Genomic DNA, 26,950 nt, shown 5'->3' on the forward strand with positions numbered 1-26,950 from the left:
TCAATACTACATCCATCCAGGTTTATCTTAAAACTGGTTTCAGCCCTTTTGGAAGTGATTTATGAGTTCTGATCTTCTGTTGTGTTACAGATTTGAACTGGTTTCCAATCACTTATACCAGTTTATGTGGAAACTTGTGTCTTTAGCCTAAATGTTCAAGTGAAGACAGTCTATACTTTTAGAAGTCCTGAAGATTAGTTGACATCCCTACTATCCATATAAATATGCATCTAAATGTTTCTTGAATTTTGCTTAAACTCGGACATCATTCATATCTTGTGACAATGAATTCTGTAAGCTGATTATATAATTTTGCTTAAATAGGTTTCTCAAAAATGGAAAAATAATTGTAAGAAACAGTTTTAAACGTCCACCTTCAGTGCCTTGTGAAATGTTTACCTTGTGTAGTTCCCTTTGAATCCTTGGCTTGAAAGTTATCTTTAGGTTATCTACATCTTAATCATACTTTTCTAAAATTAAAATTAACAGACTTGCAGTAAACACTTTTGAAGAAAAAAGTAACATCTAACTTTTCATCCATTCTCTTAACTAACCACAGAACTGGGTTGGTCTTTACACATTTCATGGTTTTGTCATGAGCTTGTAAAAGAACCATATATTACTGTACTTTTTAAAATCCATTTGCCCTTTCAAAATTGAGCAAATATTTTCCTTGGTTCTAGGCAACCTCACAGGACTCATAGAGGTATGATGATCAGTAAATACTTGAAGATTAGTCACTATTTACCTTCACTGGAAAAGGCAAGAGTGTTTAAATTAAGTAGCTTTTACCACTTAAAAATTTTGAGGCAGGAAGTATGTATTGTTTGTACTTGCCTTTGCCAATCTCTCATGAAATCTTGCAAACAATACATACAATACTGTGTATTTATGAAACTTTTAGAGATTAGCAAATTGAATTAATAGCATCTATAAATGGTGACGTTAGGTGACAAATCTGTAGCCTCTATAATGGTCACCTGTGGTGACCATTAGGTGACAAGTCTAGTTTCACAGAGCAGTGTTATGATGAGCAAAATTTCTAGTACCAATGTAACTTTACATGTGTACCTTTTGCTTTATGCTCTTTCTATAAAGAGAAACATATTTTTGGTAAGCGATAAAATACAATTTATGTTCTTTTATTAAATATTTATATATGTATTTATAAATTTTTACTTTTACCCATCTTATTCTGTGGTGTTTTTTTTTGTTGCATCCCTGTGGAATCTGAAGAATAAAGTCTGTTTGTAACAGATTTATACAAGACACTTGTGGTGATAGTGCATGGTGTGTGTGTGTCTGTGTGTGTGTGTGTGTGTGTGTGTGTGTGTGTGTATATATTTAAATTGGCGCTGTGCAAACTCAGTGTAGCACATTTAGTGGGTTAAAAACAGACCATATGATGAATTCATTAAAAAAAAAAAAGTCCCACAGACTTGAATATGAGGAATTGCTTGATAGTGCATGTTAGAAACACCACTATAGTTTGAGGTATTTGTGGGATGTCATGAATGTTTTCTTGAGTTTATTTTACTGATATATGGTGCATGTGATCTCACTGAAAAGCCAGTATTATGGTGTATTAATTTATGTCACTTTGATTTCAGTATGGATTACATTAAACTGTCTGTACATACCTTTATGATTGTGTGTTACTAGAGCAAGAGCAATTGCCATTCCCACACACAGACAGAAGGGGCTGTTATTGACATATTGTTATTGACAATACCTAAGGTATTGTCTGCCTGTAATGGGAAAATAAACCCTTCAGTAGTGAAGGCAGCGCAGAAATGGGCTGTTAGCTAGAGCAGGGGTGGGCAAAATGCGGCCCATGGGCCAGATGTGGCCCGCCAGGCCATTCTATCCGGCCTGTGGCACCCCTAAGAAATTTTGGAAAATTAATATTTATCGGCCCCTGGCTGCCTGTCATACAGCCGTTGATAGCTTGCCAAAACTTAGTATGTGGCCCTCCACCCAAAATAATTGCCTGCCCCTGAGCTAGAGGAATTCCAGATGTCCCAGGAAGGAAAGAAATTTTTCAAGATTTCTGAGACTTGTAAGGAATTAGGGCTGTGCTGAGGTGGGGGGGAGGAAAGAAAGTGGGGCTGGCTTAGAGGCATTTAGGGGTGCCTGTGAGGTCCTGAATCTTTGGGTTATCCTGGGCTTTGGGAGGTTTCTAGGTCCCCAGTGGTCAGGGCTTGCAGGTTCGGTAGGAAGGGTGATCTCTAGCAATACTGGCTGAATTCTGGGTTAGCTTGTAGCTAGATGAGAATTTTAACTACTTGTCCAGTCTTCAAACTATATGGTCAGTTTTTCTTTTATAATTCTTTGCCCCTATACAATAAATCCTTTTTTTGTTTTGTCTCCTTATTGATTGGCTGTGGTAAAGAGTGATTGCTGAGCTAGCGATATTCTAGGCTTGCCCATTCTATAGAAAGGAGGACCTAAAAATCTTTTACAACCCGAGGGGAAGCTTCATAGAACTAGCAGAGATTCCCCTGCTGCGACTGGGTCCAGTATAAGGACAGTGGAGCTGAGGTTTGTCAGATAAGGAGTTTTCCCAGGACAAGCCTTGGTTTGTTCCTTGGGATGAGCAACAGGATAGCAAGGAAAAACTTGGAGCTCAGGGTACACCACAGACAGGTTTGTGACATTGAGTATATTTCTGATAGAGTTCCCAAATGGATCCTTTGCTCCATTGTTATTCAGTATATTTACTAGTGATCCAGAACATTTTCTTAAATATAAAGTATTTTTTTATCAAGCTTGCATATTCTGTGCAAAAGTGGTAAATAATTAAAAGGCAGCTCAATTCAAAGACAAAACAAAATGTGGTTTTAATATAGACAAATGCAAGGTAGTGATAAACCTCAAAATAGAGTAAGTTGCAGTCACTGAATGGGAAACTGTACTTTGGCAAGAAACAGCTGAAAGAGACTTGATGGAAAATCAACTAACCACAAACTTCTGTTGAGATGGAATGGTTGAAAGTAAATGTAATCCTTGGGTGAACAAACAGGGATGCTTAATAGATGTAGAGAAGTGATGATATTACTGTACACAACATTAGTGGAATACTGTGTTCAAGTCTAGTGCTTGCCCTTTAAAAAATATTTGTTCATGTAATGGAGAGATTTCAGCAAAGAGCCATGAGAATGATCTAGGCTTGGGCCACGCAAATAGCATTGATGGGTACAGATCTTGGAGCTGTTCTGTAGAGACTTACTGCTTCCTGAGTGCCTTTTGAATGGTGCAGTGGGAGGGCACTGCACAATTAAAGGGCTTGACAGCTTTCACCACTAAAACAAACTGTACAATGGATTACATGGGAATCCACTGGGACTGAGTTTCTATTTTGCCACTTTTGTAGAGCAGGGTATGGAGCTCAACCTGTTTGTCAGTGCTAAAGAAGTGAATGTCTTGCTTCTATGCAGATAGTGATGTCTTTACAAAATAAATGGATATGTAAAATCCAAAGATTTTGGAGGTTACCGCCAGTTAAAACTGTTCAAGGAGTATTCTTAGGCATTTAAAAGTACTCACAAATCTTAGTTAAATAGCATGTTTCTTTCCTTATTGTTGCATCTTACTGAGGCATGTATGATAAATGGAAGTCTCTTTTTCATATCTGGTCTGTTTATTCTCTTTGATTAATTCATTGATATTACAATCCAGCAAATTCCACTAAATGAATAAAACAGAAGAAAAAGAGGTCACTATAAAGGAGGGAACTTCTGTTTACACCTCAATACCTTAATAGGCAGGGATGGAGCACAAGGAATTTCAAGTTCAAGAACAGCTAGAATCAAGGTGGGGAGAACAAGAAGTTTAGAATCTCTCTTCAGTAAAACTCCAGTATAACAAAAAATTAGACTCTCAAATCTAAATCATTCTAATATGAGGATTTCATATGTCTTTAAGGACCTCAAGTAAACTAACTTATATGCCCTAATTTATTTTTAAAAATTTCCTTCCAGTTTCAGGACTTATGGTCCTCTTTGACATCTCAGCGCACTGAATATATAAAACAATGATGGCAATTTCCATACTTCTGTATGCTTCCTCTCCCCTCTTTATTTTGCTTAGCGTTATGTAATTTTACACCTGGATAGCTAGAAGTACATTCATTTGCCTTAGCTTTTAAAAAAATATACATTGATACTTGTGAAGAATGCTGGATACTGACAGTCTGCCTTTTCTTGGAGACTGAAGTCATCTTTTATCCATGGAATGGGTACAGCCGAGACAATGACAATGCAGCCTTCTCTGTATCACTCATGAAGGAGTCCTTTCTGGGTATAGAGAGTATGATCACAGGTATTTTGCTGCAAAATGGAGGTTCAGGTCAATCAAAACCTGTTTCATTAATTTGATTTGGGGGGGGAAGGGGAGAGGGGAGATTCAACAAAATTCAGAGAAGGCCAAACTGTTTCATTTAAAATGTTCAAAACCAGTTTTTCGGTTTTAAATGCTATCTTATTTTCAAGTTTATCTTAAGTTGTATTAACACTTTAAAAAACAAATCTCTAAAGAGACACGTATTTGACCTGAAACAAATTTCTTCAGTCTTTTCCGTTTGAAAATTAAAAATGGAGGTTGAACCAAAACTATATATTTTTGTTTTGTTTTTGGAGCTGCCAGCAAATCAAAATATCAGTTAATCGCATAGCTCCAGTAGACTCTGGCTCCCTTGCCATTTGTCAGCTCATAGAGTATCCAGTTGAGGAGGCTTTTATTGATTTACAGACCTATCTCTGCAGCCATCATTCATTTCATTTAGATTATTGAGTAGTCATTATATGGTAAAGAAGTTTGGGTTCTTAATGATCTAGCTTAATCTGTTTCCATGGACCAATGTTTTTTTTAAAACCCAATTTAGTAAATGAAGACATTGATTCATAACTTTCTTCAGAGTCCAAATAGTTTAATTCACTTAGAGTGAAAGGTGTTATCTGTCTTTCCCAGATGATCTTCCTTGTATGTAGGTAGATCAGTCCAGCATCTCCCCAACATCCCATTTCTCACAGGGGGCCTGACTGGAAATATTAAAAGCTTCTCCAACTTCCAATAATTTCAATGCCAGATTCAGCCCAAATAGACTCTGAAGTTAAGGGATAACACTTAGTCCTGTGTCTAAAACACTACAGTGACAGATCTGTCAGGCTTTTTATGGAACTGATAGAAACAGTAATTTATTTTTTCAGAGACTTTTGAGATTTTGTTTTTTGAGGCATTGCGGGGTGTGTGTGTGTGTAGCAGGAGCTGGGGAGAACGTAGAGAGAGGAAGGAAGGAACGAATTCCTTGCCGGCCTGAACACCACTATCACTATAATACTGTATTTTACTTTTGTCTTCATGATGTGTTCTATGTATGAGAGGGTTCAATTGAGGAGTCTAAGGTAAATTGGATTTGAACAGTGGAATAGTGGAGACCATGTAATACTGAGCTGGTGGTTGGCTTTGGTTTTTCAGATGGAAGGCACATATGTATGTGATGGGTTGGCACATAGTTGGTTTTCAATGTAGTATAAGGTTAAGCCAGTTAGTGCCTCACTTAGAGATTTTTCAACATGGTCAAAGCCAGTGTTTTGGGCTGTTATATACAGATTGTCTGTATATATGAAATATTTTGTTTCCAGTTCAATTGGTTAATAATTCGCATAAATGTTACATAGCAGTGGTGCAAGACTCCTCCATCAAGCTCACCAACTCAAACTAGGGAGTGAGCCCCATCTGAGCTACTGTTATGGCTGCAGCTTTTCTTCTGTTGAGTATGTATATCCTGTGTGGTAGAGATCTGTACATGCTAAGTGCCTTGACCCCATTCTAAATCAGGTGCTGATGCATCACAGGATATCTGAAGCCTACAACCTAAACAGTGTGTACCTGCTAGCTGGTACTGGTCTGCCTGACATCAGAAGGGCAGTGGCCAGCAGGATAGAATGACTGAGACAAACTGAAGATGTAAAACAGCTGCTGTATGACCATCCTAGAGCACAAAAATGACTGAAGTCATGCAGGAGCTTCCTCACTAGCACCCAACCTCTCAATGCTATACTCAAGGAGATGCAACTACAAATGTGGAATGAGAGGTTGAAAAAGATACCTGACAGTGAAAAATGGTAAGGGACTGACAAACCATGGCAAAGGTGGCAGTGTCTCAACTGCCTACACAACAAAGTTGGATGGTCCAAGGAACTAATGAAGAAGGGGCTATACCATTGGTTCAACCACCTGTGACTGTGGCACAGAGCCTATGTAACACCTGCTGCAATGCCCGCTGCTTGAAGGCACATATACAATGAAAGATCTTGCAAAGTACAATAAATGAGCACAAATGTGTAACGAAATGATCAAATGTGGTGCAGACATGAGGAAGACTGTATTTATTTGAATAGATGTCAATCCTGATTATAAGATGACCCCCTTCAATATGCATATATAGAAAATGTATAAATTTGTTATAATTTTACAGGTATAGAATCTAATTATTGGAGGTTTGCTCTGAACTTGTCCCCTTTCCACTGCTACAGCAGGGAAAATAAATCTGGAGGGTCTGATTAACTCCTTTGTTCTCTGCTTCCTCCAACTTTTTCCTCTGACAGCTCTATGCCCCTCTCCTTACTCTCGGACCATGGTCTCCCTAAGCATGTAGAAGTGAAGAGCAAATCTGAAAACAAAAATCTTGAAGTTAAACATGGCTGTAGCAATTTGCATATAGTACCCATACACTTAATTCATCCAGAATTGATTCATGTTAGTTTTTTTTTAACTGCTGAAAGTTTTAGCACAGGCTTCTGTAAATACACTTTTGAGCAGCGCTTTTGGCACCTACTTATATGTAGTACTAACTGTGCATGATATTAGTCCAAAGCCAAAGGTTCATAATTTACCATATAGTTTTTTGGGCTGGGCTGTCCCAGAGTCAGCAACATTTCAAGCCATGGTGACCCTACACCTCAGCACTGGGGTGTGTGTGTGTATGTGTGTGTGTGGGTATGTGTGTACACTCCAGATGCCCCCTAAAAAGCATGCATGTGCTAATTAGGCCCCACTCATGACTGGAACCAGGTTTTTGTGTCACAAGTTCTGGGATGCTCCAAAAATGTATATGCAGATGAGGTGCAGGGCAACCTGATCTGGCTTCACCCCATGGAGAGCGGGGCCACACTAATCATGTGCCAGGCTGAGAGAGGGGTTGACAGAAGGATTCTTAGTGAACTGTTTGGTGCCCAAATTCATGATGGCATTTAAGGCTGCTGAAGAAACAGGAATAATTGGAAATGAGAAGAGAAAGAAAGGCACAGTTTAGCTGTGGAAGTGAAAAGGAAGTCAAAATATGCAAAGTAGTGGCTCATCATGATTTGAAAAAGAGTTGTTGGTAAGGAAAGAGTACTTTGCCTAATGAGCACTACCGTATATCTTATTTAGATGTGCTGCACTGACCAATCCTTGTGGTAGGTTCCCACTAGCATCTTGGCCTTTTTGCCTGAAATGAAATGGTGCATTTTTAGCACTAAGGGGAGGGTGTCAAGGCTGACTGTGGTCCTCCTGGTGCCAGCCTGGTATGGCAGTACCTCTGGGCCCAGTGCCAGTTCCTTGCAGAGGGAACACCTACTTGTTTTTTTGTTTTTTGTTTTGTTTTTTAGGTGTCAAATGTGCACACACAAAGACAAGGTTCCCATCAATATGTTTGCTTAGTGCAGGCCATGTGTTTTATAGTCATGCTTAGTGTTGGCTGCATTTAATCAACTTGATGTTTGGTTTCCATTGCTGACGCATGGTAATTCTGGCAGCAGTGTAATTAACTGGGACATCTGCTATGGCCACTGGGACAAGAGGTGCTGGTGGTGCAGCTACAAGGCAGAGACCCACCCCCACATGCTGTGCACCTGCAGGCCCTACACCAGAGCCTGGCAGCTCCACCACAATGCTGTCCAGGACCACCTGGCAAAGGCCGTCCCAGCCACAGCGGGGAGATTTCCATGAACCATGCCACCCTGGGCTGTGAGAGCCAGATGCGCCCTATCATCATCACCAACGAGGAGGCCAAGAAGGTTGTGATAGTGGATGTGACCATTCCCTTCGAGAACTGGCACCAAGCCTTCACTGACATCCGGGCTCGCAAGCGGGAGAAGTACACTTCACTGGCCAACGTCCAGAGGAGCTGTGGCTACAACATGATGGTCAATGCGCTCGGTGTGGGAGTGCTCAGAGCTTATGACCCCAGCAGCAAGAGCATCCTACATGCCTGCTGCATCTCTTGCTGCTGCGCCAAACTGATGCGGTGGCTTATGGTGTCTGATGCCATCCACTGGTCCCGCAACATCTACGTCAAACATGTCATGGGCCAGCGCCAGTACACCGACCCCACTAGATTGACCACCACCAAGGGGATCGCCCGAATCCCCCTCTGCACCTGATGGACTCTGAGAGCTACTCCCGACTACACACCACTCCACTCCACCCAGCAGGAACTCCTGCAATAGGACTCCATGGACTGAGTGACTTCTTTGCTCGACTCACCCCCTCCCCCACCCAATGTCCCACCCCCGGGTTTAGTTGGCTAACATTGTACTTACGTAACCTAGTTGCGTTCCCTTCCTCATCCCCATCCCTCTTATGTTAGTCCCTCACTCGGGCACTTTGTATTTCCCTTATGGCCTTGTCATTCTTGCTCCTAACATTTTCTAATTTTCATTTTCTAACCTGTTCTATTTAGTGAGATTTCCTTGTATGTGATTATAAGACAAGGGGCTTTTTCTCCCAGGCCAATTGGTATGGGGTGGAGGGGAAAGCCCCATACCGTATGGTATATGGAAACACTTCTATAGACAAAGAGGGGTTCTAGGGTTACTATCCTCTAGTCTTGTCTGAGAAGGTAGCTCCCAGAAGGGTGCGCCATAGGTCTCTCTTGAAGCCACTGGCTCCATTATGCTCACTGCCTACCTGCAATATCAGACTGGCTCCCCAGCTCTCCTTTATGTTAATGGCAACCCCCATAATTCAACAGATATGCTTTGCTTAGCATATTCACCTGCTGATTTTGGAGTGTCCCTGGTCTTCACACTTCATGCTTCTAAAGAATAGTTTTTGGAGCCAGTTTGCTCTGCTTCTTTAACAAATATTGTGCACATGCAGGAGCAGGGATGTAGGAAAACTTTTTTCAAGAGGTGTCCTTGAAATACTTGAGCACCCTTTCCCACTCCTTGATATTTTTATGTCCTTAACCTGTTTACTTTGGTCCACTTTATGCTGGACAGATGTTTAAGTTGCTTCCTTTCATTCTTTTGTAAGGAGGGATGATGGGTATTTTGTAATACAGAATGCTTGCTCTCCCTTTTGTAAAAAGCTTAATAGCTACAAAGAGTCCCTGTTTCCAGATATGCTTCCATCTGAAAAACTGATTTTTCTGAGTACTAGGCACTTTCACTGATGTGTCTGCAGAACACCTCTTCTTGTCCTGCCAAAGATCTGTAGCTGCTACTCTAAGTATTATGGCTAAAGAAAAGCACAAGTCACCAGTATGTGATACTGTGGGCTTCACAGCTTACTGTGACCTACTGGGATTCATGAGGTGTATCTGTTTTAGCATCTGTTTTCTTTAGAGCCTTTCATACAAAGCCACAGAGTTGCTCAGATAAACTCTCAGGGAGGGGGCTATGGGTGGTCTGGAGCAATGGTTGGAGCTAAATTAGTCCTCCCCCTCCTTCCTCTGGACCCCAACTTTCAGGGACAAAGAACAAGCCATAGATGTACACAAGAAACACAGATGTGAAAGGTAGTAGACAGTTGAGGCCAAAAGCATAACTGAGCAGTTGTACAGCCCAGATGGCAACAGTGCACAAGACAGAACATAGGGCTAGGTCACCTCTGGTGGCACTGCTGGACAGGCATTAGCAGCAACTGCTGCTTTTGCACCCTTTCCCCCCACCATGTGGTGCCCTTCTCACCCTTCCCTCCCTAGGTTATGCTACTGGTTGAGGCTAGGCAAGGACAAGATCATGGTGGGAGCAGAATCCAAGCAGGCAGGACTAAGGGCAGGAACTGGCCGTCAGGACTGCTAATAGTCTTTTGAAGAGTCACTTAGCAGATGTTTACCAGTTTCCTGCAGGGCATGCCTGGTCTAGTTGCATCAAACTGGAGGTGTGGTTATACCAATACAACTGGCTCAAGGACACCTGCTCATTATATACACTTGTCTTCTATGTTACTTAACTTGATTCATGCAAATGACTGTAGTTGGTAATTACTTCAAACAATTTCCCCCATTGTTTTAATTCTAGTTTTCACTTCTCCTTTAAACACTGTTGATACATTCCTAAATAGTAAGTAACTATTTTTAGACCTTTCTATTAGCTTCCCAGCACTACAGCTCTTATGCTGCTCCCTCTCAGGTACTACTCCGTCTTTCAAGTAATGCTCTTTTTTATGACTTCCCATTCTTAACTTCATTCCACCTCTTCATAAACCAGTGCCTTGTTCCTACTCCAAAGAACACTGCTGTTCTGCAGAACACTTTTTTCCTCCCACTTGCTGCCATTCATCTCCATTCTGCCACTGTCCATTGACAGTCTATTTCCAAGCTGGGATATTGAATGTCCTAAGAAGTTAACTTAAAAGGACAATTTGAGAGGAATGCGACCTCTGAATACTTTGTGCAATATATATATACAAAATACAAGCACAGACATTTTCCCAGTAATTTCCCTTTGTTTTGTGTTCCCACTCCTCATATAAAGGCAAAGTCTGTGTACTTGTAAGTGTAAACCAGTGGTTCGCTACCTCATCTGACTCCAGGCATCCCTCATTTGACTCAAGGCACTCCTCCATAACTTTTGTGAATTGAGTGACACCCAGTTTCAAAAACTAATTTATATGTTATAGTGCTTACCTCCTTGCAGAGGGTCCCAGGCGGGGTGGGGATTTGGCCAGGCAGAAACAAGTTTGAGCCTGTCATCCCTTACCTCAAGACACTCTTCAAAGGATTTGGCGGTGCCCTTGGGTTTGGCATCACTCTAGTGCAGGGACTTTGTGTTACATTTTATGTGAAATGTATCATACACACTTAGGGTGCCATATAAATAGTACATTACAGAGATTATGTTAACTATAAGATAAAGCTATTTTAACCATTAAAAAATCAGTTTCCCTGGTATGTAATCTCTGTCTAAGAGTCAACAGATCACTTTATTTGGTAACTCTCCTGGTTAGAGGTTGCTGTTTTTGTAAGAAGGGCAAATAGGAGATGGGAGAAAAGATATAAGGTACAATATGCCCATACTTTCTCCAAATTATAAAATGTACAAATGAACAAAATGATTTGGCATCTCCAGATTCAATCTATTATTGTTAGAAGTGGGAATGATGTATATGATGATAAAAACAAAAACACATTCACATTTAACACAATGTGACCATTTAACTGATTAGCCTGATTTTTCTTCTGTTTTTTTTCCTGTGACAAATACCTGCTACTAAATAAGAGGACTCCCCATAAAGCCTCATGTTACCTCTCTCTGTGGGCCCAAACGCTTTCTCTCACAATATCGTGCATGTCCGCTGTTATGAATCAGTAGGTCTGACTGGGTCAAGAACTGAGCATTCAGCCTTGAATGGTTTTGAATAGAGTTCAGGCCAAGTAGCTTGAACTGCATGAATGAGAAGTATGATTGAGCAAAACACAACGAACAGAATGTCTGAAAAGGAGTCGTTCCCAATCAGGCGTAACCTAGGAATCATTCTCATTGCTGCATCAGTTCTGATCTGATTTTGTTGTTAGGCATTTATAGAACTAGGAAGAAACTGGGGTTGGAAGGAAAAATAGATTGAATGTACTCTGTGCCTTTCTGATGCTGGTGCACAAAACGCATTCTCCTGAATGCCCGCCCCCCCCATGACCCACTCTTCATTTAACAACCTTCTATTACCCTAGCAATACTTGATTAGTTTTTTTGTCTTTTGAGTGGGTTTCATCTGGTCCAAGCCTTTATGTTTAGTGGAACTATCTGAGAGTATACCCAAGGGAGTCACCAGTCAGTTTTTGAAGCAGGGATTGTTGTTGCTTTGTTTGTTTTTAATTCAAATACCCACCAAGTTGTTGAATGCCATGTGCATCAAAGGTTATTAAACTGGAGTTTTATGTTGTGAAGAATTATTTCTGATTTACCTACTCTGTACCATAGATACTAAAGGTAAAGAGACTGCTGCCATGAAAGCTGACCTCTTGAGGGCCCGCAATGTGAAGAGGTATATTAATCAGCTGACTGTGGCAAAAAAGAAATGTGAAAAGAGAATAAGACTTCTTGGGGGTCCTGCTTATGACCAGCAGGACGATGGTACACCTGACGAGGGGGATGGCCCTCCAAGCCAGAAGGTAAGAATCGTATATAGTCGGAATGAAATTTTGAAATGTCTTGGCATTTTGCTTCGTTATCTATCCATTTCAAGCTCATGAGATAATTTTAATAATTGCTACTTGGCTGTGCAACAGAATTTCAGGGAAGCCATTTTCACTGAAGATGGTAAAATCTTTGTAATTGCGATTGTAGCAAAATATATAGGTAAAGCCTGAAGTAAGAGAGTTTTTTCCCTTTTCCCTTAAAATATGTTTATAGAAAAGCATCATGGGTAATGGCAGTCCAGTCTTTTTCTATTTCAAAGCCAGGAAAGTAGAGGCATAGCAAAATATGTTAATGCCCTGGGCAGAGGCATGGGGAAATGGAAGGCAATTTCATGCTGACCACCAGAGAGCAGGTGGCAAAGGGGACTCTTACTTGTGCCTGCTCTCTGCACTTGTGTCTGTAGGTGCTGACTCCGTGCTCCGTGGCTCAGGCACCCACTGAAAAATATTAGCAAGTGCTTAGCATCCATGAGCCATGGCCATTTTGGTTTTACATGTTAGAACTCTGGCTCCTTGCAGACATTTAAAAAACAAAACAAACAACCCACACTTCACCAGGAGAAGCAGCATGTTACTTCAACCTGGCTCTGCAGCATCTGTAAAGATTGGGCACTTCAGCGGGGCTTTTTGGTGCATTAAGCTAAAGCTAATTCAGTCAGTTATTAGATAAAAGTGCCAATAAAGCCCCAGTAAAGTGCCTGATCTTTGCAGACATTGGGTGAGCTGGGTTCAAGTAACACACTGCCTCTTCTGAGCATGTGTGGGGCTTGGCACGAGAGCACACAGACACACACACGTTTAGGTTCATGCACACCTATTACCAGTTTAAGCCCATACACAGTACAGGTACACACACACCCCACCCCACTGGCAAAACCTGAAGTCAGCGCCTATATATGTGGCAGCTGCTACAGCTCGTGCGTAGCTGAAGAGCATGCTTACTACACACTGGCACAGCAGCCCAGGTGACATGGAATCCATGAGATCACTCTTGGTGCCCCCTTCACACCCACTTGTAATACACTTCTTGGTGCAGGGCTGTACCTCCCATGGCAAAGCCCAACATGCCCCTGTCCCCCACGGATATAGGGCTTAGGGCTGTTGTGCCTGCTCAGCTCCCAGTGGCTGGGCTATGTAGGGCTGTCCCTGCCATGGAAAAGACTCCTGGGTGGGAATGGGCCATATAGGTGTCCCCTCTAAGTCAGCAGTCCAGGATGAATACCCCCCTCATTCCACCCTAATTACACTACTGTTGTGGTGGAACAGATCCTGCAGACAGCTGTGTACGTGACCAATTCCATTTTTCTTCACTTGTCTTTCCTTAAACAAAACTAGTATTAGCTTCTCACTCACACCTTTCTTAAAAGGAAACTGGTTGTTCTAGAAGCCCTTCAGGTACTAAGTTGTTTACAGAACAGCCAGTGGAAGAAAAATTGACTTTTTTTTGCTTCTTATAATGTGTGAAGCAGTTTTAAGGACAGACATTTATTGATAGTGTTTAGACTGCTTGTTTTATTTAAGCATATTGCAGAGATCTGAATTCTTTTAATAGACTTAGGGAATATACTCTATTCATTAAGTGAAGAGTGAATTAATTAATAGCCTAGTCTTGTGCGGTTGTCATAGCCATACAATACAGACAACTTTCTCTTTTGCAGTAGAGAGAGAGTAATATCATTTCCTGTAAATGTCTGCATTGTAATGCATGCTTTGCTTACAGCATGGGTTTTCAACCTTTTTTTAAACAAATGCACCCCTTCTCTCTCAAAGTTCCAGCTCATGTACCCCTTTATATTTTCTCTTGTTTTTAAGGGGCGGGGGAGGAAATTGAGGCCCCTGCGGTGAGGGAGGGAGTGGTGTTGGGGCTAAGGCAGCTCGACTGAGGCAGGACAGAGCCACGAGCATCTCATCCTGGGGGTTCAGGGAGGGGGTGGCAGCTTCCGTTGGTGCACGCACCTTGGAAGGGCATGGGGCGTGTGCCTCTGGATCTGCGTGTGGAGCAAGGGTGGGCTGGCCCAGCGGTGGGGGAGGGAGTGGGGCTGGGGCACACGGGTAGGGGCTGCCCACCTGGGGCAGGGCACAGGACTGAGCCACATTGGGGGCAGCTCCTGTAGCTATGTGCACCCCTGGGAGGACACGGGGGCATGTGCGCCCAGAGCTGCGCGTGGGAGGGCAGGCTGCCGCTGTGGGCTGGGGCTGGCACGGAGCTGTTCCGAGTGGGGGCTGGGCCACACTGTGTTCAGGACAAGAAGCAACAGCACTGGGAGGCGGGGTTGGAGGAGCTACAGCGAATTCTGGTGCTGCTGCAGCCCCCCGTAACCCCTTCCCAGAGCTGCAACCTGCCGCGAGTGCAGCCTGGCCCAGCCCCCACTAGGAAGACCCTGGCACAGCCACAGCCCCAGCCCACAGAGGCAGTCTGCCTCGCCCCACACAGATCTGGGGGCACATGCCCCCCATGCCCTCCTGGGGTGCGAACAGCGGTGGGAGCCACCACCCCTTCTCCCTCGATGAGTCACTTGTGCTTCTGTCCGGTGCTCTGCCTCGGCTCCTGCTGATGCACATGCCCCTGAGAGGGCATGGGGGCATGTGCCCCTGGATCTGTGTGTTGGGTGGGGTGGGCTGCAGCTACGGGCTGGAGCTAGTACAAGGCTGTTCAGGGTGGGAGCTGGGCTGTGCTGCACTGGGGCGGGCGCTGGCAGCACTGGGAGGGGGCTATGGGGGTGTGGCTGGGAGGGAGTGAATTTTGGTGTGGCTGCAGCCCTTCCTGTAGCCCCCTCCCAGTGCCACCACCACCTGCCCGGAGCACAGCCTGGCCCAGCCCCTGCTGAGAAGAGCCCGGCACAGCCCCAGCCTCAGGCTGCAGAGGCCGTCTACCCTGCCCCGTGCAGATCTGGGGGTGCATGCTCCTGTGCTCTTCCGGGATGCATGCAGAAGTGGGAGCCACTCCTCACACCGCTCAGTCCAGCACCTCACCCCAGCTGGGCAGCCCCTGCCCCTGCCTGTGCCCCACTTCCTCCTCCACTGCTGTGGCCTCCATCTGCCCCCACCCCATACCTGCCCTCACCACACATTTACCAGCCACACCTGGCTGCTCTCCTGGCTGCCTGCGTGCTGCACTGCAGCTGTGCGCACGCATGCGGCATTTATCAGCCACATTATGTCTACATACCCCTTAGGACCTTTTTAAGTACCCTTAGGGGTATGCATACCCCCAGTTGACAACCACTGGCTTACCGAGTTGATTCTCAAAGTAGTCAGGTGAGTTGTCCCTGTTCTCAGAACACACATTTTAAGGTCTGAAATGGCTAAAATCCAAAATTAGCTGAATTTCTTTCACAGCAAAAGCAGTGCTGGTCATAAATTAGCTGGGTTTTACTCAGAGAGCAGTATAAATATTTCAGGGGCTTTAAAGACTTCTGTTTGTTTTGTTTATTTTAGATACAGTTGTATCTTACCTTATTGCCTTGTCCTGAATCAGATTGCCCTAGAATAGAGGTCACTGAATGTGTTCATGATAAATGTCTAGTAGAACTGCCTATGTACTATAGTTAGCTGTTAAACAGACCCTTATGCAATACTGGGGGTTATATTTTTGCCTCAATGAGGAAAAAATTCAATTTGAATGTGTAAAACTTTAGTGCAGATTCTAACTAATGCCAGTGTATTTTTAACTTTATTAATGAATCCAGCTTACCAAATAGCAGGTTTGACATTTAAATATGCATCCAATTCCCTAAAATATGCATAAAGACAGATATTTATCATCCATCAACAGTGCTCCCTTAATCCAAGTCTATGTCCACAGGAGTTTTGTTCTTTTCTTTCCTTCCTTTCAGTCTCTGACTGTTCCTTTATATTTCCATCAGTGTTAATCTTTTATGTTTCTTTATTTCTATGTAATAATTCACCCCCCTTTTTTTCTCTAGAGATAATATAGATCTCACTGTCTTCTCATCTCTGCTTTTCAATTTTGAATTTATTCCAAATTTGGTCTCAAGTGTTAGCTCAGAGCATGTACTTTCCTTCAGTATTCAAAAAAGTTTCTCGTATTCTCTGGTTTAGAGGCAGGAGATGATTTTTTTTTTTTTTTTTTTTTTAAAAAAAATTCAAAAATTTTTTACAGACTTCCCAAAATTTTTTTTTTTTTTTAAAAAAAATTCAAAAATTTTTTACAGACTTCCCAAAATTTTTTTTTTTTTTTAAAAAAAATTCAAAAATTTTTTACAGACTTCCCAAAATTTTTTTTTTTTTTTAAAAAAAATTCAAAAATTTTTTACAGACTTCCCAAAATTTTTTTTTTTTTTTAAAAAAAATTCAAAAATTTTTTACAGACTTCCCAAAATTTTTTTTTTTTTTTAAAAAAAATTCAAAAATTTTTTACAGACTTCCCAAAATTTTTTTTTTTTTTTAAAGCAAATTCCAAAAATTTTCAGCAGACTTCCAAGTATCTTTGTTCCTTCTCCCCTGCAAAACATTGACTTAATAGGGCAACTTTTCCATTACTAAAAGTTTCCAAACTTTTTGAAACCAGTCAGTGATTTTAGGGTGTCACATTTTTTCCAGGCTTTTGCTGTTGTAATTCTTGCAGCCACTAAAAGATGAGTGATCAGTTCCTTATGACTCTTATACGTCACAGTGTTCTCAGGAAGGTTCGATAGGAACACTAGGGGGTTATCTGATAAGTAGCACCCTGTTATTTTCCTCACTATATCTCCCACTTTCTTCCAGAACTTGAATTCTGGGACATGTCCATCATATGTGGTAGAATCCCCCCAACTGGCCACGCTCTCTTCAACGTTTTCCCACTCCTGTACCCTAAATGCATTTAATTTTAAATGGGGTAAGATACCATCAATATAGGTTTTTAAAATAATTTTCTTTTATTGTGCAAATTAAAAAAATCCTTCCATAGAGTTTGGCAAAGCCTTTTGCTTACCAGGGGTGTCATATTTATCATACTCGTTGGCTTGGGGGGTTGTTGCTTACAGTTTTCTCTCCATCCTTGAAGCTGTTTCAGAGGGTGTTTCTTAAGATTTAAAGGGATGGTTGTGGCTGATAATTCTAAGATAAGACCTACTCCCCAAATATTTGGTTTTGAGCTGGTACATGTGACCCATGCATGTGTGGGCATGTAACTTTGGTCTTCGTGGTATAATCAGTGTTGATATTGAGCAGTGGTGATTTATGAGAATCTTTGTTTATGTGCTTTGAAGCAGTAGGAAATTGAATTCTGTTTCAAAACAGAAAGATGGTGACTTCCAGCAGAATACATTTTGAATTGTATATGTGTTGTATTCCCCTCGTGGACTATAGTCGTGATAAATATTTAATAGCCCAGGCAAAAAAAATAAACTCTTGCCCTGTACCATGATGAATCATAATTAAAATATTAATGATATTTTTATTTCCCACCCCCTTAGTTTTCTTTTAAATTGTGAATTTCCAAGAACAGGCAGGGTTCTGCATGTGAAGTTCAGGGGTGGTTTGTTTTTTGTTTTTATTTTTTGTGCCAAATTTAGACTCAATGTAAACAATGTTTCCCAAAATGTCATTTTTACTAGTTCTTATTTTTTACTTGAAGTCCTGAATTTGTGCCATCTTGACTGATACCTATAGGAATTACAACAGTTGGTAATCTTTAGCCTGCAGAGCCATTTGATCTGGCCCACAGATGTGGGACTTTGGTGGTGTTTAGAGGCAGGGGCTTCACTGGTGGGAGTTTACCCTGCACTGCCTTGGAAACAAGTGGGCTAGGGACAGACATTCAAAAAGTGTGAGCCTGAATTGTTTCAGTCTTTGCAGGTTAGTCTAACCCAGGGGCAGGCAATTATTTTGGGCAGAGGGCCACTTACTGAGTTTTGGCAAGCCATCGAGGGCCGCATGATAGGCAGTCAGGGGCAGATAAACATTAATTCTCTAAATTTTTTTAGGGGCCCCATGGGCCAGATAGAATGGCCTGTCGGGCCATATCCAGCCCTTGGGCTGCATTTTTCCCACCCCTGGTCTAACTTGTATCTATTGAACTGATTTGCAACTGAATAGACATTCTCTTTTGATTCCAGAAATGCAGCCACCTGCTTGCAGTGGCTCAGGCTAAAAGCTGGAGAATGCTAGAGTGAGCCCTCCCTTCCCTTTTGCAGCAGCTGCAAGGCTGGATGGAAGCTGACCTGGGGGGTGTGGCCAGACCCCCTGGCAGGCTGCTAAGTATGACTGGGGAGAGGTTTAAACCCCCACCCTGGCCCGCAGGCTGCCTGGCTTTTCCCCCTGCTCCGTGCTTGCCCAGGGCTGGGGCTGTAGGGCTGAGCCAGGCTGGCCTTCGGGCACTGCTGAGGCAGATGTGGAGGGGCTGGCCCAGGCTAGGCTATGGGGGTTGGTCCCTTCCCGGCAGGCTGTGGCTCAGGCTGGGGCTGTGGGAGCTGGCTTCCTGCTCCCAGGCTGGGCCAGGCTGTTATGGAGCTGCAGTGAGGTGGGAAGGGGCTGGCCTGGGCCAGGCTGCAGGGGGTTGCAAGGCACTTCTCAGCCAGCTGTGGCTCCGTGACAGCCTGGCCTGGTGGCACAGATGGTAGCTGGCTGGGCAGTCCCACTGCAGCTGTAGTCAGGTGCCTTAGCAGCTCGACTGGCCACATGGGACATGTTAGTTGTGCCCGTGACTGCCCAGGCCAACTCAGAACCACCAGCAGGCACGGAGTCCAGTAGCCGCCTGCCACGAGGACTCATGTATCCACCACCCTGTCCCCTCCCCCCCCCAGTCACCTTTGCAGCAACCAGCTGGCCATAGCCACACCAGAAGATGTGTACACCTGGGGCCAGTGGGGCTGTTCTGCCTCTTTCGCCTCCAGCTGCCGCTGTGCCAACCCTGCCCCTGTGTCACCCCTGCTCCTGATGCGCCGCTTTAGGTGGACAGACAGGAAGCTTGAACCCAGCAGCTTCTGCCCAGCGCATGGAGCTCTGGATCCAGCTGCTGCTCACCTTCCATCCCCTCCACCTGCCTGGTGCAATGAGCAGCCCCTGTGGGCACGTGCAAGGAGCAGATGGAAGATGGCCGGGAGCTGAGGCGGATCTCCATGCACTGGGCAGAAGCTGCCAGGCTGAAGCTTCCTCCCAACCCCTGCCACCTGGTGTGGTGCAGCAGGAGTGGGAGAAGGTCGAGCCACTGGAGGCAAGGGGAGCACAGCAGCACCTGGCTGGCTGCAGCCGCACTGAGAACAGTCCCACCAAAGCCGTGCACTGGCTGGGGCTGGCAGGGCTGTTCTGCTCCCCTTACCTCCAGCTGTGGCTCCTGCTGCGCTGCTCCAGGTGGGTGGAAGCTTCAGCCTGATGGCTTCTGCCCAGTGCAGGGAGATCAAGCTCCAGCTCCTGGCTGCCTTCCACCCACTCAGTCTCGCTGCAGAACTGCTCAGTGGGCAGAGCAGATGGAAGGCAGCTGGGAGGAGCTGGAGCCAGAGCTGCATCCGCAGGGAAGAAGCCACCAGGTTCACGCTTCCCACCTGCCCACCCAGAGCGGTGCGACGGGGGCAGGGGAGGCAGCCAGTTGCAGGAGCTTGAGGCGAGGGAAACAGAACAGCACTGCTGGCCCCAGCCATCTCACAGCTTCTGGTGCAGGTGCAGCTGGCTGGGTGCTGCACAGTGATGGACAGGGGGCATGGCAGCAGAGGCAGAAACGTGAGCCCCCTGCGGAGGGCACTTCCCAGGCTCTGAGCCCTCCAGCGCCTCCGAGCTGGCCTGGGCAGCTGCAGGCATAATTAATGCATCTCACATGGCCAGTCCGGCTGCTGCAGTGGTGTTGCCTCTGTGCCATTGCCTGGCCAGTGGCTGCCTGTGCCTCCAGGCCATGCTGTCACAGAGCCACAGATGGGTGGGAAGGGTCCTGGCCCTACAGCCTAGCCTGACTGGCCTCGCCAGGCCCTTCCCCTGCAGCAGGTTGGGAAGGGTCCTGCTCCTGCAGCCCAACCTGGCTGGCCCCTCTGTCTGCCCTCAGCAGCGCCCATGGGCCAGCCTACCTCAGCCCTGCAGCCATGGGCAAGGCGGCAGGTCGTGGGGCCATGCCAGCCAGCCAGCTGTGACCACACTCTTCCCCTTGCCACTGTAGTGGGGAGAAGGTAGGTTACCCTGACAGGGCCTGCTCCACCTGGCCAGGCAGACCGCATCTGTGGTCCCTGGAGGGTGGGAGAATAAACCCCCTCCATGCCCCTTTAGCCTTAGGGGTCATGCTGGGCTGGCTCTGGGCATGCCCTTGCCCCTGCTCCAGCTAGAGAACAGAGAGGCAGGGCTAGCCCTGCTCTCTGGCGCAGACAGTACAGCCAAGCCCAGGGCTGAAAAGCATGCTGGGATGCTGGGGGACACTGGGTTAACTTAAACTAGGAAGTGGTCTGGGACAGAAATGGCATAAACTGGGTTGACCCAAAGATACTACGTTCAGGTTTATGTTAAACCAGTTTTGGCCATTCTGAAACTGGTTTATGTGCACTGAACTTCTGTTGTGTTACAGGTTTAAACCAGTTTCTGATCCCTTAAATTGGTTTATGTGCATCTTCTGTCTGTAGCCATGGTGGCCTTAGGAGTTCTCACTGAACCACACACTGTTGCAAAAAGTAGTGGCAGTAGCTGGGTCCTAGCTCCTGCTCAGCCACCCACCCCTGACCTAAGCTGGGTTGTTGCAGCATACAACCTGAAAATGCCGTGTTACACGATTCTATCTGGTTTTCCTCCTCCATGTTTTTGTATGTACTTTACTCCTTCCATTTTGGCTATTAATTATCCTTCTAGATTAGACTGATTGATTGGAGTTTTATGAAGGGAGTTTATAGCTAATCCCAAAGACCAGTCTTTGAAATGTCATGTTTATATTCTCTTACTTGACATTCTGATCATCATTGCTGCAACAAAAGCCTTTTTCCCACTTAAGCAAGTGGATTGATGAAGATTTATCAAGTGAGCTCCAAGAGACAGGTCATTAAATATGTGAATAGCTTTTAATGTGAGAACCAGCTTCCAGAAGATTATAGTTTAAAAAAACTGAAGGAAAGGGAAAGCGGCACATCCTTGTCAGTTAGAAACTGCTGAGGCAAACATGAAGCACTTGGCTCAGAGTTCAGGGGTTTAGGACAGACAAAAAAGTAGTCAACTACATTTATCGAGGAATCATTTCATAAATAAACTTCAAATTGTTGGTGAAATGGCAGTGAAACAGAGACCATAATCACTTCTGTCATGTGCCCTTGGAAGTGGTTCTTCCATTCTCTTGAGTACTTGAGCCCTGCACTTTCCAGTATGTCCGCATCTTTCGTAAAGTCAGGAGGAGAGCCACAAAAAATTATTAGAGATCTAAAAAGCAGGTGAGACCCTGTTCCCCTGAGCACCTCCCGGAGTAACAAGGAATAACGGCCACAAATTGATTGAGAGTAGGTTCAGGCTAGACATCAGGAGGCACTACTTCACAGTCAGGGCGGTCAGGATCTGAAACCAACTTCCAAGGGAAGTGGTGCTGGCTCTTATCTTAGGGGTCTTTAAAAGGAGGCTTGATAATTACCTACCTGGGGTCATGTGAGCCCAGTATTCATTCCTGCCCAGCATAGGGGGGCGGACTTGATGATCTGCTCAGGTCCCTTCCGACCCTACACCTATGAAACTATGAAAGCATGACACATGAGGAAAGATTGGAAAAACTGGGATTCAAATACAGAGCCAGTTGTTATAAATAGGGTGGTGATTGATAGTTCTTTCTCTATTCAGAGGCTAGGACAAGAAATAATTGGTCTTAAATTGCAACAAGGGAGATTTTGGTCAGATTCAGACTGGGAGGGTTGTTAAGCACTGGAACAAATTGCCAAGAGGTTGTGAAATCTCTGTCAATGGAAATATTTAAGTACAGCTTACACAAACATTAGTCTGGGATAGTTAGATAAGGATGGTGCTGCCTTGAGCAGAGGGTTGTTGGAGTAGTTGATGTAAGGACTCTTTCAGGTCCAAATGCCAATTTTTTATGTGGGTTAGTGGCATTAATTAGGGCTGTTAAAATAACAAACTTTTTTTTTTCAGCTACTGAACTAGTGTATGTATTTTTGAATTGATGTAATGGTAGAATCAGCCATGTAACACTGGTGTCTTCACTTGTAATGTGCTACTCTGCTCTGATAGAAACTCTGAGCATGGTAGTAAGTCCTTAGTGGTCTAGGAAAATGGACCAACTGACTTGTGCTTAGGCATGCAGCTGCTTTACATCAATGTCATGGGATCACTGGCCATCTGTTTTGCTGTGCCTAGATCAGAACTGCTCCAGTGCAATGAAGTTAGTAAAGGCTGCTGTAGCAAAAAATAATTTACAAATCTCAGTGTATGTTCTTGTAAGACTAAACAGCTCAGGATCTAGGTTCTGTTATAACGTGTAGCCCATCCTAAATAGATTTAAAACTATTCACTGCCTAACATCTCTTCTTGACCCAATGCTATCTTTATCAATGATTGAGAATAAAAATGTACAATGAATTTGCTTTAGATCAGCTTTTCTTCTCAGGGCCTTAAAATGGCTTTTCAAAATCTCTCTTGAAAACAAAAAAATACAAATACTGTTTGAATATTGGGAACTGCAATCATTTCAAAATTATGAACAAGAGGTTTTTTTTAGAATTTTTGGTGTGTTTATGAAGGTTATGAATCAATTCTCTTTAAGGAGGCTAAATGAACTGAGTACAAATCATCCAGATCAACTACAGAAATCTTTTCATACAAAATTATGGATTATATAATAGCTAATTCCTACAGATTAGCAAAATACCAGAGTATGTCTTATTAATGTCATAATGTGGTTAATGACACAAGATGTTTGGAATTAGTCTGGGTATGCTGGAAGAGAAACCATTACAGAGAGTATCACTGGAACTAGATGCTGCAGTTAAGACCCAATTTATATACCCCAAATTCCGATAAACATCAAATTTAAATGAGAATTTTGGACAGTGTCTTAAGAAGTGCAGTTCCATGAACCTAGGAGTTGCAGGCATCTTACCCAGAACTATCCCCGACAGGGATGGTGGCAGCAGCAGCTGCTGCTGCCGCCACATGCTCTGTGCACTGGTGAATATATGTCTGTGCTCCAGTTGCTGCTTCTGCAAGAGCAGTGCTGTGAAACTGCTCTTGCTGCCTCCATGAAGGTGGGGAACGATTTTTGGCACCCCTTCAAAGTTGGTACCCAGGGGCTGATGCTGTTCTCCGGCCCTATTTAAGCTACTGGTTTTGTCTGCAAAAGCTGGTGTGAACCTTGAACATTACTTTGTAGAGAGTAAGACAATTTCCTTTACTTTGAATCTAGGGGTCCAGTGCATTTGTTTTCCTCAAAATGCACACAATTTCAGTCTGTCATGACTCTTGAATGGTGAAGATTAGAATTGATAGAATCCATTTGAGTGGAGTGATTTGTCAGGGAGGTGAGGAGTGAATGATGCATGTGTCCAGGATTTTTTTTTCCTGTCTTGGTCACAATATGGCTACAAGTGCCTCTTCCAAAGATGGGAGAAGTTATGGAAATGCCATACATAGATGGGCAATTCCTTCTTCATCACCCCACCTAAAATGGGCAAAGTTCCCATTGATTAGGCAGTAGCAGCTGCTTTTCTTTTCAGATTTGCATTCCAAGATGAGAAGGTTTCTCCTACAGTGTAACAGTGGTCAGCACCAGGTTAGCTAACCTAATTAAAACAAGCTGTTAGCAAGGGGGAATTTTGTGTAGACAGCCTTTTTCATGTTGCTTTTATAAGGACTTTTCAGCATGTCCCTAAACCAATTATGTGTGGCTATTTCGACATGAGGATTTGTTACTATGTATCCACTTAAACTGGTTATAACCAGCTGCTTGGATTGTGAGCAGCTGTCAGTACATCTCATCTAATTACCTTTTCAGTGTTTTACTCTGGATTTTGCCTTTTACAGATTCTTCAGTTTGAGGATATTTTGGCCAATCCGTCCTACCGAAAACACTTTCGTGTATACATGGAGAGGATGGATAAGAGGGCTTTAATTAGTCTTTGGGAATCTGTGGAGTATTTGAAGAATGCTAACAAGGTAAGAGTAGTGACAAATACATGAGTGAGGGCTTGTTAATGAAATAGTCTTTACATGGTGAGATTCTGCTGCTAAATTTATAAGAAATTGCTTCTGTGTTAACGTTTTCTTTTTTTCATCAGTCTAGAAATCAGCACTGCTCCTACTGCACAGGCTGGGACTAGACAATTTATTATGTCAACCTATTTATGTCATTGCCTTGATTTTTAGAATTCCTGTTTTAGGTGCCTTTCTTAATTCATAGTGAAATATTTGCAGGAATACGCTGATTTTATTTATAACTACTCCTACCTCACTACTAGGTCAGTTATTATGATGCATCTAGTTTAGGGGCCTGGATGCACAGTGCATTAACACTGGTGTGACTTTTTATCAGTTTAGGACACTGATACAGATTACATCAGTGTACTGAGCAGATAAACAACCCAGGATAGCTGTAGTATGTGCTGTTGTAACACATCACTACTAAATGGTTTTGGGGAGCAGGTCATAACTTGTTTGTACTGAGCAAATGGTTAGTCTTGGACAAGAGCTAATGCATGATACTTGTAGTAGTGTAGTCTTATCCTAGTTTTTCCTGATATAACTCTATACCAGATCAGAGTAAGGTATACCAGCATAGGATTAAATGTTGTGTGTGCACTCTTTTTTTTTACATACAGGCTACAGTGATGTAAATGTTCTGTGTCCAGGCCCTCCTTACTTTTAGAAATGTTTTGACTGCCCAATTACATCTATGCCATTCCTGTTCTTCTGCTCACCATGGGCCCAATTTCCTGCCCTCTTAGCCCATTATAAATAAAAGGATATTTCCTCTGTATGACTGTATTTAATTCATATAAACAGAGGTTTGCTTGTTTTTCCTTTAAGATTCCTCCTTCCTTGTATGTGAGTAGTGTCATTAGTTTTTCTAATAAAAAAGTAGTGTATCTACTGTTAGGGAAAGAACAGTATACTGTAAAATCTGTATTCTAGGGTCTGCTAATAGCGGGGTATGTAGATGCATAAACGGAGCTAGGAAAATACCTTTTAAGTTTACAAGAAGCAGCTTTGAAGACTGGAGGTAACAAGTGTGCTAGGATTATTTGTTGTTTGAACCTTGTGGCAACAAGGTTTATAGTTGTGAACTTGGTCGGTAAAACTTTCTGGATTCATATCAAAATGAACTATGACTTCTCTTTCTAAGTATCACTTACTTGTTATTCACTGTCTTTTTATTATGCTGTTTTGGTTGGGTTTTTTTATACATCAAGTTAAGTAGGAGAAACAATACCATTTAGCTTGGGCTACATACAAACATTTTTTTTCTACTGGAAGAAATATCTTCAGGTAGGAAAATAACCTGGGAGCTGGACTGTTCAAATGTTCCTCCAGCCCCATGGCTGGCGAGCTTCACAGACAAGCTTTCCAGCTAGGGGACTCTAGGAGGCTGCTTCCTGAGTCACTCCTGCCGGTAGGGCAGCTCATTAATTGACAGTCTGCCCTCCACCGTGCCTGGGAAGGGGGCAGGCTGTCAGGTGGCAGTTCTGGAAGGGTTCTAGCCCTGGGAGAATGCCCCCCACTGCCCCAGTTGCACCAATCAACTGATTGGCAGGAGAGTGGGTGGGCATTCTCCCATGATAGGAATCCTTCCAGCTTTCCCCTGCAGGAGAATAGCTCCACTCCTTGCAGGGTGAATATGATTTAAATCAAATAGATTTAAACCATGATTTAAATAACGATTTAAATCAGTGGTTAGGAAGCCTCCCTTTAATTACTGTTCTACAAAAAGTGCATTCTTGTTGTTTGATATCCTTTATTCATTTAACTTCTTGAAACTTTGCACTTTTAGAGAAAAGTAAGGTCTTGACTGTGTACACAAACTTGCAGAGAGACAATAGGGGAGATGAGTGGGTAATCAGGTCTGTCATCTCTCATCACCATATAATGCTGTTAACAAGGATGTTATCTTTGGAGATGACAACCTCTCCCTATGCCTGAAGAAGGTTGTTTGTGCCTGAAAGCTTGCAAATAACAATTTTTCCAACAATTTAGTTGGTTTAATAAAAGATACCACATCCACCCAAAGAACCTTGTCTGCCTATGATCTCTGGAGACACAAATCCATAGTTTGAGAACTGAAACTAATCATCACAGAGATGCCTAATGGGATCTTCTAGACTGAGCACTGAGTTCCATTGGGTAGAGAGGTTTTCTTTACTAATCTATAGAGGAGCTTCTGGGAACCGCATAGGATTGGGCCTGTAATATAGCCCATGGCCTGTTGTGACCTATTTATAAAACTTATAAAAGGGTTACATTAATATCCTGTCTCAAATGGTGTACAATTAGAAGTTATAATCCCTGTTCCATGATGATATCTTTAAGCTTTAACCTATCTCAAATTAAAACTATCATTATATGTTTATTTTTTTCAAAAGCACCTTTAAAAATAAAAAATACAATTAAATCAAAAAATCTGATTTTTTTTTTTTTTTTTTTTTTTTT

The 26,950-nt window shown here is 43.4% G+C and overlaps 1 protein-coding gene across 2 annotated transcripts in view; it reads left to right on the top strand.

The window, feature by feature from the left end:
• Nucleotides 1-26,950, top strand: part of SNX25 (sorting nexin 25) — a 167,974-nt gene that overhangs the window by 88,212 nt on the left and 52,812 nt on the right. For both annotated transcript variants that reach the window (XM_019521916.1, XM_019521917.1), the window contains exons 7-8: nucleotides 12,189-12,379; nucleotides 24,332-24,463. In XM_019521916.1, coding sequence (XP_019377461.1) covers nucleotides 12,189-12,379; nucleotides 24,332-24,463 — 323 coding nt within the window. The remainder of the gene's footprint in view (nucleotides 1-12,188; nucleotides 12,380-24,331; nucleotides 24,464-26,950) is intronic.

The sequence above is a fragment of the Gavialis gangeticus genome, unplaced genomic scaffold (assembly GCF_001723915.1).
Source record: "Gavialis gangeticus isolate Ggan-Ray unplaced genomic scaffold, GavGan_comp1, whole genome shotgun sequence".
Taxonomy (NCBI): Eukaryota; Metazoa; Chordata; order Crocodylia; family Gavialidae; genus Gavialis; species Gavialis gangeticus.